General features: G+C 34.7%; 1 protein-coding gene across 1 annotated transcript; it reads left to right on the forward strand.

Moving 5' to 3' along the window:
• Window positions 1-979: 979 nt before the first annotated feature.
• Window positions 980-3,820, forward strand: LOC120175091 (tobamovirus multiplication protein 2A-like). The gene is made up of 6 exons (XM_039181795.1): window positions 980-1,239; window positions 1,704-1,803; window positions 1,965-2,045; window positions 2,128-2,232; window positions 2,891-3,100; window positions 3,483-3,820. The coding sequence occupies exons 1-5, from the start codon at window positions 998-1,000 to the stop codon at window positions 3,077-3,079; spliced, it is 717 nt and encodes a 238-aa protein (XP_039037726.1). The 5' UTR covers window positions 980-997; the 3' UTR covers window positions 3,080-3,100; window positions 3,483-3,820.
• Window positions 3,821-17,031: the final 13,211 nt, after the last annotated feature.

The raw sequence follows: 17,031 nt of genomic DNA on the forward strand, positions 1-17,031 counted from the left end.
GGTGAAATTACGCTGCTAGTCCCTATCTTTACAAATATTTAAAAAATAAAAAATAATAAGAAAATGAGAATCATGTAAATAAACTTAAAAATAATTTGATAAACAATTATTTAAACGAGTTTTTCCGTGAACATAAACGAATCGAACACACTTCTATTTCATTCATTAAATGAACAAAATATTTCATTCATACTCGTTTCTTTAAGTTAACAAACGAACGTTATACGAATAGTTCATGAACAGTTGATCGAATACTCTATTCATTTACATTTCTAATTACATATAAAACTCTTTAAAATATGATTCAAATTTTAAATTGATCCAAATATAAAGTATCATTAAGATTTGGTACTTTAGATGTAGACTCGACATTAAATACCAACTTACATCTAATATTAAAAACTACTTATTAATCACAAGTCACTTAAAAAAATCAAACCAGTAGATTAGATTGACGGAATGATGATTGAACAATATTTCAATTTTGAGGACTGAATCAGAATGATTCAAAATATGAAGATCAATTTCAAGTTTAACATATACATTAGTGACGTCTAGTACTATTAATCATAATTTTAGTAACCCAACAACTTTAACCGAAAGGGCAATAATGGCAAGAATTAAGGTTGCCATCCTGTAAGGAAATAGCAAAGCTTTGATAGAAGGCATCCTTCGATTTTGTTCCTATCGAATCGCTTCCTCTCTTAATTCAAAAAAAAAAAATCATCTCAGTCGGCAATTGTAAGTGATCGATTATATTTGTTTTGATTTTTTTTTTCTTTTTGGTTTACGCGATCTTAGCTAGAAATTATATATTTTTTAAGCATTGGGTTTTTTTATTTATTTATTTCAATTGTAAAGATTATTGCATAAATGAGATGATTTCTTCAAGCTATTTCATGGGGATTTGACGATACGAAGAATTCAGGGAACCCATTTTTTGTTTCCTTACATCACCCAGAAAAAAAGAGAAATTTTGTTTATTTGTTTGTGGAGGATGGCTTGTAGAGGATGCTTAGAATGCTTGTTGAAGCTCTTGAACTTTTTGATGACTGTTGCTGGTTTGGCAATGGTTGGATATGGGATCTACTTGTTTGTTGAGTACCAAAGAACGGCCGATGTCGCCACGCTTTTGTCGCCTGCAGGCGGTAATCAGCATTTGATACAGCTTGGTCGGCCCATGCTCATGGTGGCCGAGTCCTTTTCGTCTCATATTTTCGATCGTCTTCCGAAAGAATGGTATTGGTTTTTTTCATTTGCTTGTAGTTTGAATGTTTGATGTTGTTACTTCTTATAATTTCCTTATTAGTTTAGTAATGCTTGCATTAGTTGAATTAAAAATGTATTTGTGTAGCATTTGTGATATTTCCCCCATTTCTTTAGTGAAATATCGTTAGGTACTATAACTTTTCAGTTGCACTTGAATTCGAGTCATACTAGCTTGAATGAAATCTGCTTCCAAGATCCCTGGATACTCTCTTGTAGGACAAATCAGTATTTGAAATGTCATTCGGTGCTTCCTTGTAGGTATAGTTAGCACAATTCCAAGGAAGCAAGAAGCAATGCTAAATATTCTTCTATCTCATGTTATATTTTCTAGTTCATAACATGTTAACCGCTTGTTTTTCTCATGGTCATGTGTATTGCTGAAGAATCTTCTGCATGTTTTCATGTTTTTTAACTTTTCAATCTTGATTTTGCAGGTTTATATATTTATTCATTGGAGTAGGTGTGGTTCTGTTTGTTATATCTTGTTGTGGTTGTATTGGAGCTTCAACTCGGAATTTATGCTGTTTGTCTTGTGTATCCTAATTATCTGTTTGATATTTTCGACAGTGGTAATTTGGACATAGATAAATCATGTAACACCCTAACAAAATTATAATCTAGTAGTTCTTAATTTTATTATATCCCAATCATTTTTCTTTTCTTTCATGATGATTGGTTTCCTTAAGGCAACCTAGTATTCAGTGTTGGTGTTTCTGTTGATCTTGGTGGAGCTGGGATGTGCAGCTTTCATAGTCTTCGACAAAAGCTGGAAACAAGTGACTTTTGCATGCTTTTTGGTCCCCTCTATTTAATCGAAGTTAGTGTGCTTGATTATCTAATTGGTGCTAATTTCTTTAGGAAATTCCCGAGGATCAAACAGGATACTTCGATATGATATATCATTTTCTGCAAGGAAACTGGAGTATTGCCAGATGGGTAGCTCTTGGAATTGTTGTCCTAGAGGTAAGTGTAACTTGATTGTGATCCTTATCCTGAGAACTTACATATTGCTTCACATTCATGAACAATCACGGAAAAAAAACCGAGCAACCATCTAATAGACTGACAGAGGTTAAATAAATGTAGTTTTTTTAATAGCGCCATTTAGATTCGGATATATGGTTCTTTGTGATAACAATGCACAGAAGAGTCCAGGGCTTTCTTATCCTTACTGAGTAGATACAATTTAGTCTTGGATGTCTATCTGTTGCCAAATAAATTCGAAATACGAAAACAGATACGATCTTACTTAATTTCCATAATCAAGGCTAAAAGTTGAAAATTATTCAATCTAACCGTACGGAAGGAATGTTGAAAACTTCATCAACTATAGTTAAATTTGGAAGGTCATGTCTGTTTTTTTTAGTATTTATTACGGGTAAGATAATTGCATATGACGTCATTTTAGTCCCACATAACTTTTAGGAGGGTTCCATATGGAGGAACTGTTGGGTTACGATTCACTGAGGGAAAAGTTAGTTGACAAATTGCACCTCATAGTACTTTAGATCAATGAAAAGGATTATGATTTGTTTTATGACTTGTTTATCTGCTGGATGATACTGGTATAGTTTCTCTAGGCTTTAACTGATTTGTGTTCAAAATCGACTTCAACTTGCAGGTTCTTATTTTCTTGTTAGCCCTTATGGTTAGGGCTGCCAATGTACCAGTCGATTATGACAGTGATGATGAGTTCATTGCACCAAGGAAGCAAATCAGACAGCCTTTGATCCACAGGCAACCAGTTCCAGTTACAGGTGTACCTGTTGCTGGCGGCCTTGATCAATGGCCTGGCAAAACTGACGCTTAGAGTGCACGTATGAGGGAAAAGGTGATTTCTTTTCATAAATTCCTTCTCTTTGATATAAGCATATAGTTGTCCTGTCTGGTATATCTTTGCTTAGACCAATTATTACATCATATCTTGATTTCCTCGAGGCTTCAAATCTCGACATCGAATCAAGTAATCAGCTAAACATCTAGGATTTAGGATTATCATGTAATTTGTATAGTAAAATCTTGAATCATATGGTCTGATTGGATGTATACCCCAAACTACAAACTGGTTCAACCCGAACACTGCCCTTCTTCTTCTTCTTCTTCTCTTCCCACATTTTGTTCTCCTTATTATTGTCCCTTTGTCTCATCTTTTTTCTCTTAACCTTTCTCCTTATTTGTTGCTCTAACATTGTTTTTCACTGGATGTATATCAGTACGGGCTGGATACGTCCGAGTTCACATACAACCCTTCGGAGTCGAACAGGTATCAGCAGATGGCCCCTCAACCAACAGAAGAAAGCAGCCGTTGCACCATTATGTGACGATCATCCGGTTGGTTTGGCTTTCGAAGGCTATTGCGTTGTTGATCGAGCAATGGCTTCAGTTTTTTCAGATGACAGTCTTAATTTATGTGTTTCCCACTCATTGATTTCTTTGGAAAACAAATGTTTAAAAAATGCATAACCATTTTGTGTGTGAAAATTTGACTGCTACATTAAGGTATGGCAAATGAGTTGAATCCTGAGTCAATTGCAACTCTGCCTTTTACTTATCTGTTCCTTCTCATAATATATATATATATATATATATATATTATTGAAAAATAAGTATCGATACTACACATCCATCGAGGCAATGCCGATATACCAAGAACAAAAGAAGAAATGAAGGAGAAAGAAAATTTTGCAATACTTGAAGTTGAGCTGTCTTAACACAGCTATAAGATTTAAGAATGGAAGCCCAAAAAAGTAAAATATTTTAAGCATAAACCATCATACATATAAACTTGTATCTAATCTCCAATGCTTTAAAGATAAACTTGGTCAAAACAGCGATAATATAAGCATAAACCATCATACATATAAACTTGTATCTAAACTCCAATGCTTTAATGATAAAATTTGTCAAAATGGTTTCGATTTCAGGCCTTTTGGCCATCCATTGTGATGAAGAAATGGTTCGACATAAAGCCGAAGGCATACGATTTTAGCAAAGACAAGGTCGAAACTGAAACTGAGATCATATCATATTCTACAGCATATGTTTCCTTACACTTTTAGCTTGTTTCTGCAATTTCCACAACCTTTCTCCATCAAAGATTCATGATTCCATGGTGCCGAGGATCAGAACCATAGCCCGCTGCAAAACCAAGATCGCAGCAGCCAAACGTCAGGCAATATTTGCTTTCTCCATCTGCGGTTTAATTTAAGTTGGTGTTCCTGATTTTGATGTTTCTTCATTCAGATTACCGGTTATCGGTCGAGACACCGGAGGAGAAAATCGGAAACGCTGCACGTACAGTACATAAACTCGAAGGATGTGAGGCTTGCCTGCAAGATGCTTATGCTTAAAAAGTGTAAGCCTTTAAGGTGTTGCTGTTTTAAATTTATTTGAAACATATCATGGTTGCCTATCGGGTGATAATAGGCACTTGGAATGTTGCTGGAAGACTTCTATGTGATTATTTCAGATCGGGTGACTGGCTTTGCAACGAAGAGCCGGCAGATATTTACGTTACGGAGCTGAACAAAGACGCAACTCCGATGTGCACGAAATCATACGACGAACCTGTTTCTCATCTGTCATCTATACAGAGAAATCACAAACAATACCATCTCACGAGTAAGTAAAATGTCAGTCATTTTTCTTATCATTAAGTTCTCTGAGTATTTAAATAAAAAAGAACAAAAATGAATGCTAACTGTTGGAGAAACTCGTACTAATACACGGATTAAGGGTTAAAAACTGCTATTATGTTTTTGCAATATGGGTTAAACCTAGGGATGGCAAACGGGCGGGTTGGGTGCGGATACTCCATACCCACCTAATATTTTTCAATCTACCACCCGCCCACCACCCATGATGGGTACAAATTTTCAAATCCACACCCTCCCACGCGGGTATATTTTCAAATTCATCCCCACACCTACTACCCACTAGCGACATACCCATCTAGACCCGCCTGACAACAAACTAATGGGATGTTGGAGTTGGTTCCCAGACAGTTCGTGATGGGGTAGCAACGCATGCTTCAATTTGTCAGAGGAGTGGCTCTACGAATGTTATGGAGACAAATTGTAGGGAGCATGTAGTCGCAGAGCTAGATTGTTGAGTTGTTTTCGATGTTAATGTTCATAGTGCGCCTAATATGGGTTTTGAGGGGCTAAAGAACATGGAAACTGTTGCTTTTGATGTTAATGCATATAATACGGCTAATTTGTGTTTGGATGGGCAGCATGGGCTAAAGAATATGGAAAGTGACGTGGTTAGTTGGATTATGGGTTTAATCAAAGAGCCGAATATTTCTCTAATTAAAGACCAGATTAAAGACTAAATATCCTAATATTTGGTTAAATTATATGTTATATATTATACAATATTAAAATTTATAAATTAGTCTCTAAAATTATATCTAAATTTATAATGGTCCAAAATTTAATAGATATTTAGCTGGGCGGGCGGATGCGGGGCCGTTAATGTCTCAAACCCATTACCCGCCCACCACCCACGACGGGTACCACTTTATAAATCCACACCCGTCCACTACCCGCTAAAATTATACCCATCCCCGCTCCAATTGGAGCGGATGCGGAATCCATGAAACGGTACCCGTTTGCCATCCCTAGTTAAGCCCGTATAATAATAGACGTGTACTATGATTTTGCTCAATGCAAAAAGATCCAAAAAGACATGCGTTTTCCGGGAGTCAAACCCGAGTCTATTGCTTGAAGGCAATTATCCTAACCGTTGGACTACAAATGCTTTGATATTGATCCTCAAATCTAACTCAAACAATTATTTAGTTTCTAATAATTGTGAGCAAGGCTTTTAACTAGGAAATTTGAGTTATTGGACTTGAATATGCAGGTATAGGCTTGTAAACGAACCAAACACACATGAACGGAGGTACGTTCATGTTCGTTCATTTAATAAATAAAAGAACAAAAAAAAATTTTGTTCATGTTCGTTCATTTAATAAATAAACGAACATAAACGAACACGAACATAAACGAACACAAACATAAATGAACAACAGCATAAACGAACATAAACGTTGGAGATCCTACCTTCCATTGTTCTTTCATGAAAAATAGTCGACAATGCAAATCAACCAAATCTACAGTGATAAATAGCGTAAGAGTTGATTAGTAGTGATGAAATGTTTGAAGATATCAGATATTTCGATCAATCTTTTAAAGATATTAAATGATTCACACGACTTAAATTTAACGCTATAACATTTATCTTAGTGGTCCATGATTACATAACAATTATTTTCCACTACGTTTTTCTAATAAATTCGCCGGCTAAAAGTTTTGTGACATCAATGTCAGACTTTAGTGAGATTTGTTAATAATGATACATAACCATTGGCAGAGTAGAAAATTTAACATCATGAATATTTTGAACGGTACAAATTGAACTACAAGGCAATAACATAGATCCGAAATCCCTCCGATGCTACATATCTAACTGATATTATTGCTAAACCACCATTCAAAATTTTAACGTGCCTAAAGTCTACTCCACAACTAAAGGTCACACAAGAACTATGAAAACAAAAGTTCATTGTCAAAGTGTATTTTCTACATATTAATGGGTTTTTCCTGGAAAACCCATTACTTCCGCTATTACACTCTTTTTTCAGAAATTGCATAAAAACCTTTGTTTTGTTTTTTGTCAAATTCTATATATTTTTCTCTTTACTGATGCTCATATACTTTCGATTGTTACCTTTACCTTCCTATCTATTTCTAGAAAGAAGTATGATGTTTTATTGAGTTTTAGATGTGAAGATACCCACAATAACTTTACATATCAACTATTAAGCCAAATAAAACAGAGAAAGAGATGAAAACAGACTTGTAAAACTTCAGATTGCACTATAATATTACTTGTTTTGAAGCTTTCACCGATCGTCTCCACTCTCCAGTGAACACTAGGGTTTGGGAAAAAAAAGGGGAAAATGAATATAGGTGCGAGGTGCCTCATGAGTTAACATTATTGGATTTAATCTCCAAATAAAATTGGGTTAATTATGGAGTTGGTCATCAGAATATCATATTAATTAATATTTTTAAGATACTTACAAATTGGTCACCAAAATTGATTTAAGAAGATTGGGTTAAACATAAATGAACGAACATAACCGAACGAACATAAACGAACGTTCACGAACGTAAATGAACGAACGAGACCTATGTTCATGTTCGTTCATTTAGTTAAACGAACACAAAATCTTGTTCATGTTCGTTCATTTAATAAATAAACGCACATAAACGAACTTCCCGCCGCACGGTTCGCTGAACGTTCAGTTCATTTACAGGCCTATGCAGGTACATTCGGACTTGAATCGTTTATTCTCAAAATAGAGTTATAGGTAAAGTTATTGAATTGAAATCTGAAAGTTCATTTAACTCAATGTAATATATATGTATTTCTAAATAATTATTATTCGGTACATTTTCACTAATATTAAATCTAATAATTCTCTTGTTAACGTATTAATCGATTTTTGTGGTTACTATTGTTTTTATTAGATATTTTAGATTCGAGCCACAATATCTTCAAAGTGTATATGAGTCTGTTAACAATTGGCTGGGAGAGTTCCAAATAGATACTAATAAATAATCAATTCATATTAATACTCAATTGATAGTTCATTAAGAATCAATCTAGCAAAGCTCAATCCAAAAATCAGTACTTTCATATTTCATCCACAACTAAGAGTCATCTTAAGCTCACAAGTCAAACCTTGAGGCCAAAACCAAAAGTTCTATTATTGTTTGTATGTCATTGGGCATAAACAAGTGAGTGAGCTATTGAAATTTACATTCAGAAACATAATAAAAATGGTTTCTTTAAAAACTCAAACTAAGGATGGTCATGAGACTTGAACTAGACGGTTTCGATTCAATTCAATATGATCGCGACAGATTTTAAAAAACAATATGGGTTCGGGTCGGGTTTTTTAAAAAATATGTTTGGGTCGAGACGGGTCATATTCGAGTTTAGGGTGAAAAATACCCGACCCGACCCGAAAAGTAAAATATATTTATCTTATATATTTAGGGATAATTACAATAATAATCCTTTTGTCGAACCTAGTTTGATATAACAATTTTAGGGAAAAATGTTTTTGAGCTTAGTTGAATTTATTCAAAGTTTTCAAAAATAATTCAATGTCCATAAAATTGCATGAATAATACCAATACTATTCTTGCAGTACCGATGCCAAAAGTAAGAGAAATATTGATACTCCCTCGGTAGTATCGATACTACCCAATATTTTATAAAGTGTTCACATTCTAGTAAGTAAAAATGGTATCAATACTCAAGGAGTACTGATACTACTTAACACAGTAGTATTGATATCATGGCATCCTAGTATAGATATTGGTCAAGCCCAACGGTCTCTAACGTCTAGTTTATTTAAATATTACAAATGCAGTACCGATACTCTTAGCCCGACTACCGATACTCCTTGTTTTGGACAATTTTGTTTTGCAGAAAATTAATCTCCAACGGCTCTAAAACATCCATAATTACTAGAAATAACTACAAACTCATTCCAACATATAAAAACTAGTCTAGGACACTTGAAGAAGGTTACAAAACATATTCAAGCAATAAAGATCAAGAGAAAAACTTTTTCACTATTTATTCTTTTTTTTTCTTATACATAGCATGCATAGTGTGCTTTTGTCAGCTTAATTTGTAAACACCTGCATTTGAGAGGTTTTTCTTATTTACATTCTTTATTCTTTGTAAAAGGGGAGGAGTTTTAGTTTAGCCATTAAAAACTAGGAAAATTGTAAATATTACTCTTGAGCCTAGAAAAAGAAATAACAAATTAGTGAATTTGTTAGAAAACCCTTAGTGTGGTGCTAAGGTAGTGAATGTGGACTTGGTTTAGAAGTATAACCACTATAAATCATTTTGATCAACTTTCATATCTTTTCTCCTCAATTCAAAATATTTCAAAAAAGCCAATTCACCTCTTTTAGACAATATTTTTGGTTGTTCATGGAGCCTAAAAATCTCAACAGTTGGTATCAAAGCTTGACTCATTTGAAGTTCTTACAACCTCTTGAGATGATCCTCATAGAGCTCTATCATTTTTCCATTCTACCAAGAAGATGACTTCTGTGTCTGATCATACTACCTTGAAGACTCCCACTCCATCACAAGGCCTCCTTACTTCAATGGGTCGATTATGCCTATCAGAAGAATATGATGTTGTTGTTCATCGAAGTCACTGACCTTGCAATTTGGGATGCTATTGTTGACAGTTCTCTCACCCCTCTAAGAATCCAGTTGGATTGGACAAATGAAGATAGAGCTCTTGCCCAACTCAATGCCAAAGCAATGCACATCCTCATTTGTGCTCTTGGCTCGAACAAATATAATAAAGTATCTTCATGCTCTAATGCTAAGGAAATTTGGGACAAGTTGGAGGTGACTCCGAAAGAAAAAAGCCTAGTGAATAAGTTAAACATTGATATTCTCACTCTCAACTATGAGAACTTCAAGATGAAGCCCGATGAAGACATAAAGATGATGTCCATTGTTGAAGCATTCTTTTTAAGTGCCAAATAAAATTAGGGGTTTTTCAAAAAAAAATGGTTGCCTCAACTAATTTGGGACTCGAATTTAAAAACAGTAAAATCGGTTCGTAGAGTCGCCACCAATCTTTGACACGATTAAGTTTAACTTGCAACAAGGAGTTAATTTTCTACAGTTTAGGCATGCCTAAGAGCAGCACATTCATAACATTACCTGCATGTACACAATTTTACAAATGGTTCGAGCCAGTTTCAACAACTCAACTACGACGGGCTATTTTCCAAGGGAGGTCTTCAAGTCTAGAAGGAGACCCAAAATTGGTTGTGATTTAGCAATGAAGAACTACTTCCTAGCCTAGATTTCGACATAACTTAAGAAGAGCTATTTGTCGACCAAAGTTTTCAAGTTTAGTTCCAAGAAGAAAGATACTCAACTTGAGAGCACATTGACTGCATGATAACAATAAGGAACTATCTTCCAGTCAAAATTCAAATCAAGGTCTTTAAGTCTAGAAGAAGACCCACATTGGCTGCGATTTAGCAATTAGAAAGTACTTCCCAGCCTAGATTTCGACATAGCTTAAGTCGAGAAGAGCTATATGTCAATCAAAGCTTTCAAGTAAAAATCCACGACGAAGGATACTCAACTCGAGAGCACATTGACCACATGGTAGCAATAATAAACTATCTTTCAGTTAAAATTCTAACCGAGGTTTTTAAGTCTAGAAGAAAACAAACATTGGATGCGATTTAGCATCAAGGAACTACTTCCCAACCCATATTTTGACATAGATTAAGTTGAGAAAAGTTATCTATCGACTAAATCTTTCAATTTTAGTTTGTACTTCATAACGAATGATACTCAACTCGGAAGCGCATTGACTGCATGGTACCAACAAGGAACCATCTTTCGATCAAAATTCAAATAGAGGTCTTAAAGTCTAGAAGAAGACCTAAGACAGACTGCGATTTAGCAATAAGAAAATATTTCTCATTCCAGATTTTAAGTAAATATTTCAACTTCACAACGAATGATATCGAGCTCAAGTCACACAAAATTGAACTCACAATAGAGGGGTTTCCCACAACATAGCTTAAGTCAATAAGAGTTATCTGTCAACCAAAGCTTTCAAGTTCAACTCCACAACGGAGGATATCCAGTTTGAAAAACCAATTATCCAAAAATAACTTTAATATTCACATGCACACTAACTAATAATTTTGTTGACTTTTACATATTCAATTACCATGGGACCAAGATGAGCGAGAGGAAGATTCTCAAACCTCTATACTTAAAGATGTAAAAGATGTATACAAGACCTTACAATGGACTCAAAAAGGCCTAATCTTTCTTGAAGATGCAGATAAAGTGTAAGAGCATATCGATCGAAGGTTAAAGGAAAATAACAACACCATTGAATGAAGCTATATCAACCGAACAAAAATAATTATTTTTTATCTTTTCTCTATTCGCGTTACACACTAATGAGTAAAGAGGGATAGCTGTAATACCCGATTTTTTTCGGTCTACCTTTTTCCTAGGCCCAAAACATTTTATTAAAGTCAATTTTGAAGTTTAGAACATTAGCCAACTTGTAACACATTTTCATGTAAGATATATATGTTTTCAAGATATTACGTCTTCTTGAGATAGAACTAGATTTCAATTATCTTTCCAATTCATCTTGAAACGTCTCAATCGGACATCAGAAACTCAAGATATGCTCATTTTAGTAAAGACAATACGTGTAGAAAATTAGATACGGGTACAATACGGAAATTTTAATTAATTCAAATTTTCAATTATTTTATTGATTATTTGTGAATAAATTCAATTTTATACTTTCCATTATTTATTAAGGACAATTTAGGATCTTTTCATTATGTTAATATTACTTTTCTTAATTAGTGTATTTAACATTAATGAAAAGATTCAAGGGTTTTTTCTTTTAGGGTTTTTTGGAGTCTATAAATAGACACTCTTATTTTGTAACGAGGGGAGGAATTTTGAGTGAGGAAAGAAAAAATGAGAAGAAGAGAGTCACTCAAGGCATTGTAATCGAAGATTGAGAGCAATAAAAGAAGAATATTTGTTTAAAGATTAGACTCACGTTGTTTTTTCATAATCATAATTTATTTTATTTTTCAATATCAACTCTCAAAGGTAAGTAATCCAGATAATTTTTAAAAAAAAAAATTATTTAAATCTCAAATTTCTCAATTAAGACAATTGGGTAATCTTGTGATACTGAAAGGGCAATTTGAGGGTACTCATCATTCCTCGATTGTAATCGACTCTTGAATCCGACAATTCTCTGGTAAGGTGCAAATTTGGTAAATGGTAAATTTAAGGTGTCTGATCTACCTAATTTGAAAATGATCGGTAGTGACTCCATCACTCAATCCAAGTCAAGATGAGAATCTAGGACCACTCGAATGATCGTTGGAACACATGCCATATATAAAAAATTTGATGTTAAACATGTGTTTTTATGACACTTTAAGACCTATAGTAATTTTCTAAAGCTTTAAGCACATGATTAAAAACCAAACTAAGACATTTGAAATGATTTTTGTGTGTTTCCCGAACCTAAATAAGACATTTCTAGGTTCGAGTATCGATACTGGATGAACAGTATCAATAATAGTTGAATTGGGGAAAAATCTAAGGATTTCAAGCAAGGAGTATCGATATTCTAGAGTATCAATACTGCTCTCACAGTATCTTTACTCAAGGTGTACAATATTGATATTGAGCCCCATTTTTAGTAGCAGAAGTCATTTTTGGTATCAATACTAATAGGGGTATCGATACTTGACCCTAGGGTATCGATGCTACTCAATTTGGATGGTTAGAATTAACCTATTTATGGCTCGTAAGAGCTAATGATGGTCCGTAATGGTAGAACTTAGTCCGTGAGGCACGTAAATTGTCAAAGGGACCCAGAGACACTTATAGTCGTGGGTTACAACCAAAGTAACCATAGTAGGTGTAATGCGTCCAAGAATATTTGGTTGAAAACATATAAAATACCTAAGAATGAAGGACCGTTATAGAGGATACACTAGCAAGCAATATGATATAATAATCAGATTACGAAATAGCAGAGTTGCGTACCACTAGAATGTTAGCAAATGGTAAACGTACAATTGTCCCTCCAATTCGAGAGTGAATTGAGTGAAAGAGTGGTAAGAGTAGATACAATGTCGCTACCCAACAATGAACCCGAGTTAGATATCAGGCTAGCTAGTGTTACAGACAACAAACATCAAACATATTAATTGTCGTAAAATCACGTAACACATAGAGACTCCTCTAGAGACAGAGAACGACTAAAGCACCTTTAAGTAACGAACGACTAGAGTAGAGTCGCTTAGCAAACTAACATATGTAATAGACCAATAAACTCTTGTATAACGTTCTAGATGAGAGAACGGGCGAGGTAAAAGCTAGTGAGAGAATGACCTTACTTCAGTGTGTCCAGTTATGCTAGGTAGCTAGGCTACCTTAGTTATCATAGAGGCGTATTGTTAGGGCGCGAGGCCCAAATACTCACAAGGACTTGGTTAACGATGTCAGTGGCGTATGGCCTTTGGGCCATTAGATATGCATGTATAGTTGCATTAGTCTAATACAACAAATATCCTGAAAGCTTGGCTTGAAGGCTATGTGAGACTGAGCCAATGCTTCAGTTGAGCGGGAATTGTACCGATGTTATGTGACACTAGGTTCCCTTTCATGAACTACATGATGGCTACGTGAGGACTAGGAGATCATTCAACAGATTAGTAGAAATTTCACCAATGCTATGTGACATCGGGTTCCCTCAGTTAACTAGTTTTTGATGCCTATGTGAGACCAGATACTAGTCAATGTTGGATTCAGATAATGCACAGGAGTGTCAGTGACACATTTAGGAAATACGTAGCAGTTGCAGTCAGTAGGGTTAGAGACCTTTTAGTGGTGTACTCATGGCAAGGCCCTTAGTAGAGGATTAAGGGAAGCGTGAGACTCCTACTTCAGTGATAGATCAATTGATCCCTAAGTAGATAGCACTTGGTCAAGATCATGCATGTACCTACTGCTTAGTACCATGTCTTTAGCATGGTTATGTTTATGAGACTCATAATGTTGCTCTAGATTAGCGATTATACTACATGCTTTGTAAGTTTAGCGTTCAGATGTTTTCCATTCGCAGGTCAGTAGCTAGAGCTGTTCATGGAGCACTGTCATAGCAGGACTTCCAGAATCTCCTTCATAGTATTATACTGTAGCTTTAGTGGGCATATGTATTCATATGATCCTTATTATTCTATTCAGATTTATAACTCAGCGTTTCATTATTTGAGTTCTAAATTATGTGTCATTGAGTTCTGATTTATAAAATGTTTTGTAACTGTTTCGTATGTCTATCTTGATATCATGTGTTATGTTTGAAATGCAAATGAATAGTCTTTGAAAATCATGGGTTGTCTCGGCAGCCCAATGTGGCATTTTAGGCCCAATGATTTAGGGTGCTACATGACTTGACCTAAATATATATAATTCTTTTTCATCATGTAAAATAAAAATTTAATAAAAAATAAAATAAAAAGAGATGTTATTGCAATTATCTCTAAATATATAAAAGATAAGTATAATATTATATGGTTGGGTCAGATTTTTTACCTTAAACTTTAATCTAGTCCGAACTAATCAAATTCTAGTAAAACTCGACTCAATCTTACTCGAATCTGAATTTTAAAAAAATTGATCAAATTAAATTAAATTGAAGCCCATAAAGACGAGGGGAAATTCCCATCCCTAGGTTTGAAGATGAATATAAAATTTGGTTCATTTATTAACGGATGCAATTAACCCTGTCCCTCTGAATGCAAAACTTCCATATCAAACTACAATAAATTCAAAAGTCATTTAAGCTGACTAATCTCGTAACATACAACCATTAATGTAAAGTTCCATTGACATTTAATAAGTCTATATAAATTCCCAGCATCCCATTCCAAAAAAACCAACCACCAGTTCCTTGTTCCTTGCACAATGGGTTCATCTCAACAGCACCTCTTGCTCTTCGCAGCCATGGCATTGGCCATAGCCATCACTCCAGTTTTCTCGGTTCTCGGATGGGAAGAGAGATACTCGCCGGACCCGACAGTGTGTTGGGCGGAAACAGTGATGAAAGTAGATGGGTGCCAGCACGATATTTTCAAATCCCTGGTTGAAAATAAGATAAAAATCAGCTTTGGATGCTGCGAAGCGATTCTTAGTATGGATTACAGGTGCAGGAACTGGATTTTTAACCATGGAAGTTTCACGCCCGAGTTTGGTAATCAAATCAAAAGGTTTTGCGGTACCTTGGGCGTCACTCTTCCGCCTAGTTATCAGATTTATTATCCCGATCACGATGCACCTGATCACGGTGGCATGAGGGATTGAATGATTGTTTAAAGAGTTGAAAGTTGTTGTAAGAGAGTTCATATGTGGGAAGCAAAGTGAAATAATTTATAATTTAAAATAAAAAGGTGGTATTTTGAATCATAATTTATAATAGTTTAAGTTTTTAATATAAACAACTAATTTTGTTAAAAAATATATCTAGAATTATAATAAATGTTTATAACTGTAATCATAAACTAAATACATAATTAAGATATTTTACTACAATCATTGACATGCAAAATTACTCACTTGAGATCATATAATGACCATATACTGAAAAGGTTAAAAATCCAACCAAAATACTCGAACAAAGATAAATTACGAATATATCTGATTGTATGAACAAATGAACCACTAAATGGATCAAAATTACTAAAAGATCACTGACAAACCACGTTTCAAAGTCTAGTGACCTGATAAAACTATCAATGAACACAACCGCCTATCTCAATTCAATACGAGGGTTTAAAGCAAGAAAAATTATCAGGATAACAAATAAGCGTCATTTTAATCAGTAGAGATATTATCACATCCAATCCTAAAAAAAGATAAAACAAAAATAACTATCAAATGATAGAATCAAGCATTAACAACATATGTTTTTGCAATACTTTGAAGTGTAGCTGGCACATGTTCTCCGGCTATAAGATTTAAGAAAGAAAGTCTAAAACAGTGAAATATTTTAAGCATAAACCATCATACATATAAACTTGTATCTAAACACCAACGCTTTAATGATAAACTTTGTCAAAATGGTTTCGATTTCAGGCCTTTTGGCCATCCATTGTGTTGAAATTAATGGTTCAACATAATGCCGAAGGCATACGATTTTAGCAAAGACAAGGTCGAAGCCGAAACTGAGATCATGTCATATTCTACAGCATATGTTTCCTTACACTACAACCTTTCTCCATCAAAGATTCATGATTCCATGGTGCCGAGGATCAGAACCATAGCCCGCTGCAAAACCAAGATTGCAGCAGCCCAATATCAGGCAATATTTGCTTTCTCCATCTGTGGTTTAATTTAAGTTGGTGTTCCTGATTTTGATGTTTCTTCATTCAGATTACGGGTTATCGGTTGAGACACCGGAGGAGAAAATCGGAAACGTTGCACGTACAGTACATAAACTCGAAGGATGTGAGGCTTGCCTGCAAGATGCTTATGCTTTAAAAGTGTAAGCCTTTAAGGTGTTGCTGTTTTAAATTTATTTGAAACATATCATGGTTGCCTATCGGGTGATAATAGGCACTTGGAACGTTTCTGGAAGACTTCTATGTGAAGGTGACTGGCTTTGCACCGAAGAGCCGGCAGATATTTACGTTATCGGTCGGTATTTCACTTCGCTGTCTGATAGACATCTTGATGTTCTATTTAACCATCTTGAAATCTTTTGCAGGGATCTGTTTCTGTTAGTATGAATGTTCTCCAATCCAGGCTATGCTTTGTGTGTTCACATTTGACGTCAGGTAAAAGAAGACGGAGCTGAACAAAGACGCAACTCCGATGTGCACGAAATCATACGACGAACCTGTTTCTCATCTGTCATCTATGCAAACAATACCATCTCACGAGTAAGTAAAATGTCAGTCATTTTTCTTATCATTAAGTTCTATGAGTACTGAAATAAAAAAAGAACAAAAATTTATGCCAACTGTTAGAGCAACTCATACTAATACTAATACTAATACTAATACTAATACATGGATTAAGGGTTAAAAACTGCTATTATGTTTTTGCATTATGGGTTAAGCCCGT

This window comes from Hibiscus syriacus, unplaced genomic scaffold, assembly GCF_006381635.1.
Source record: "Hibiscus syriacus cultivar Baekdansim isolate YM2019G1 unplaced genomic scaffold, ASM638163v2 tig00112159_pilon, whole genome shotgun sequence".
NCBI lineage: Eukaryota > Viridiplantae > Streptophyta > Magnoliopsida > Malvales > Malvaceae > Hibiscus > Hibiscus syriacus.

Coding starts and splice junctions, on each gene's coding strand:
- LOC120175091 (XM_039181795.1), top strand. CDS start 998: ATGGCTTGTAGAGGATGCTTAGAATGCTTGTTGAAGCTCTTGAACTTT. Junction 1,804..1,964: donor ATTTATGCTGTTTGTCTTGT/GTATCCTAATTA, acceptor AAGGCAACCTAG/TATTCAGTGTTGGTGTTTCT. Junction 2,046..2,127: donor TCGACAAAAGCTGGAAACAA/GTGACTTTTGCA, acceptor TAATTTCTTTAG/GAAATTCCCGAGGATCAAAC.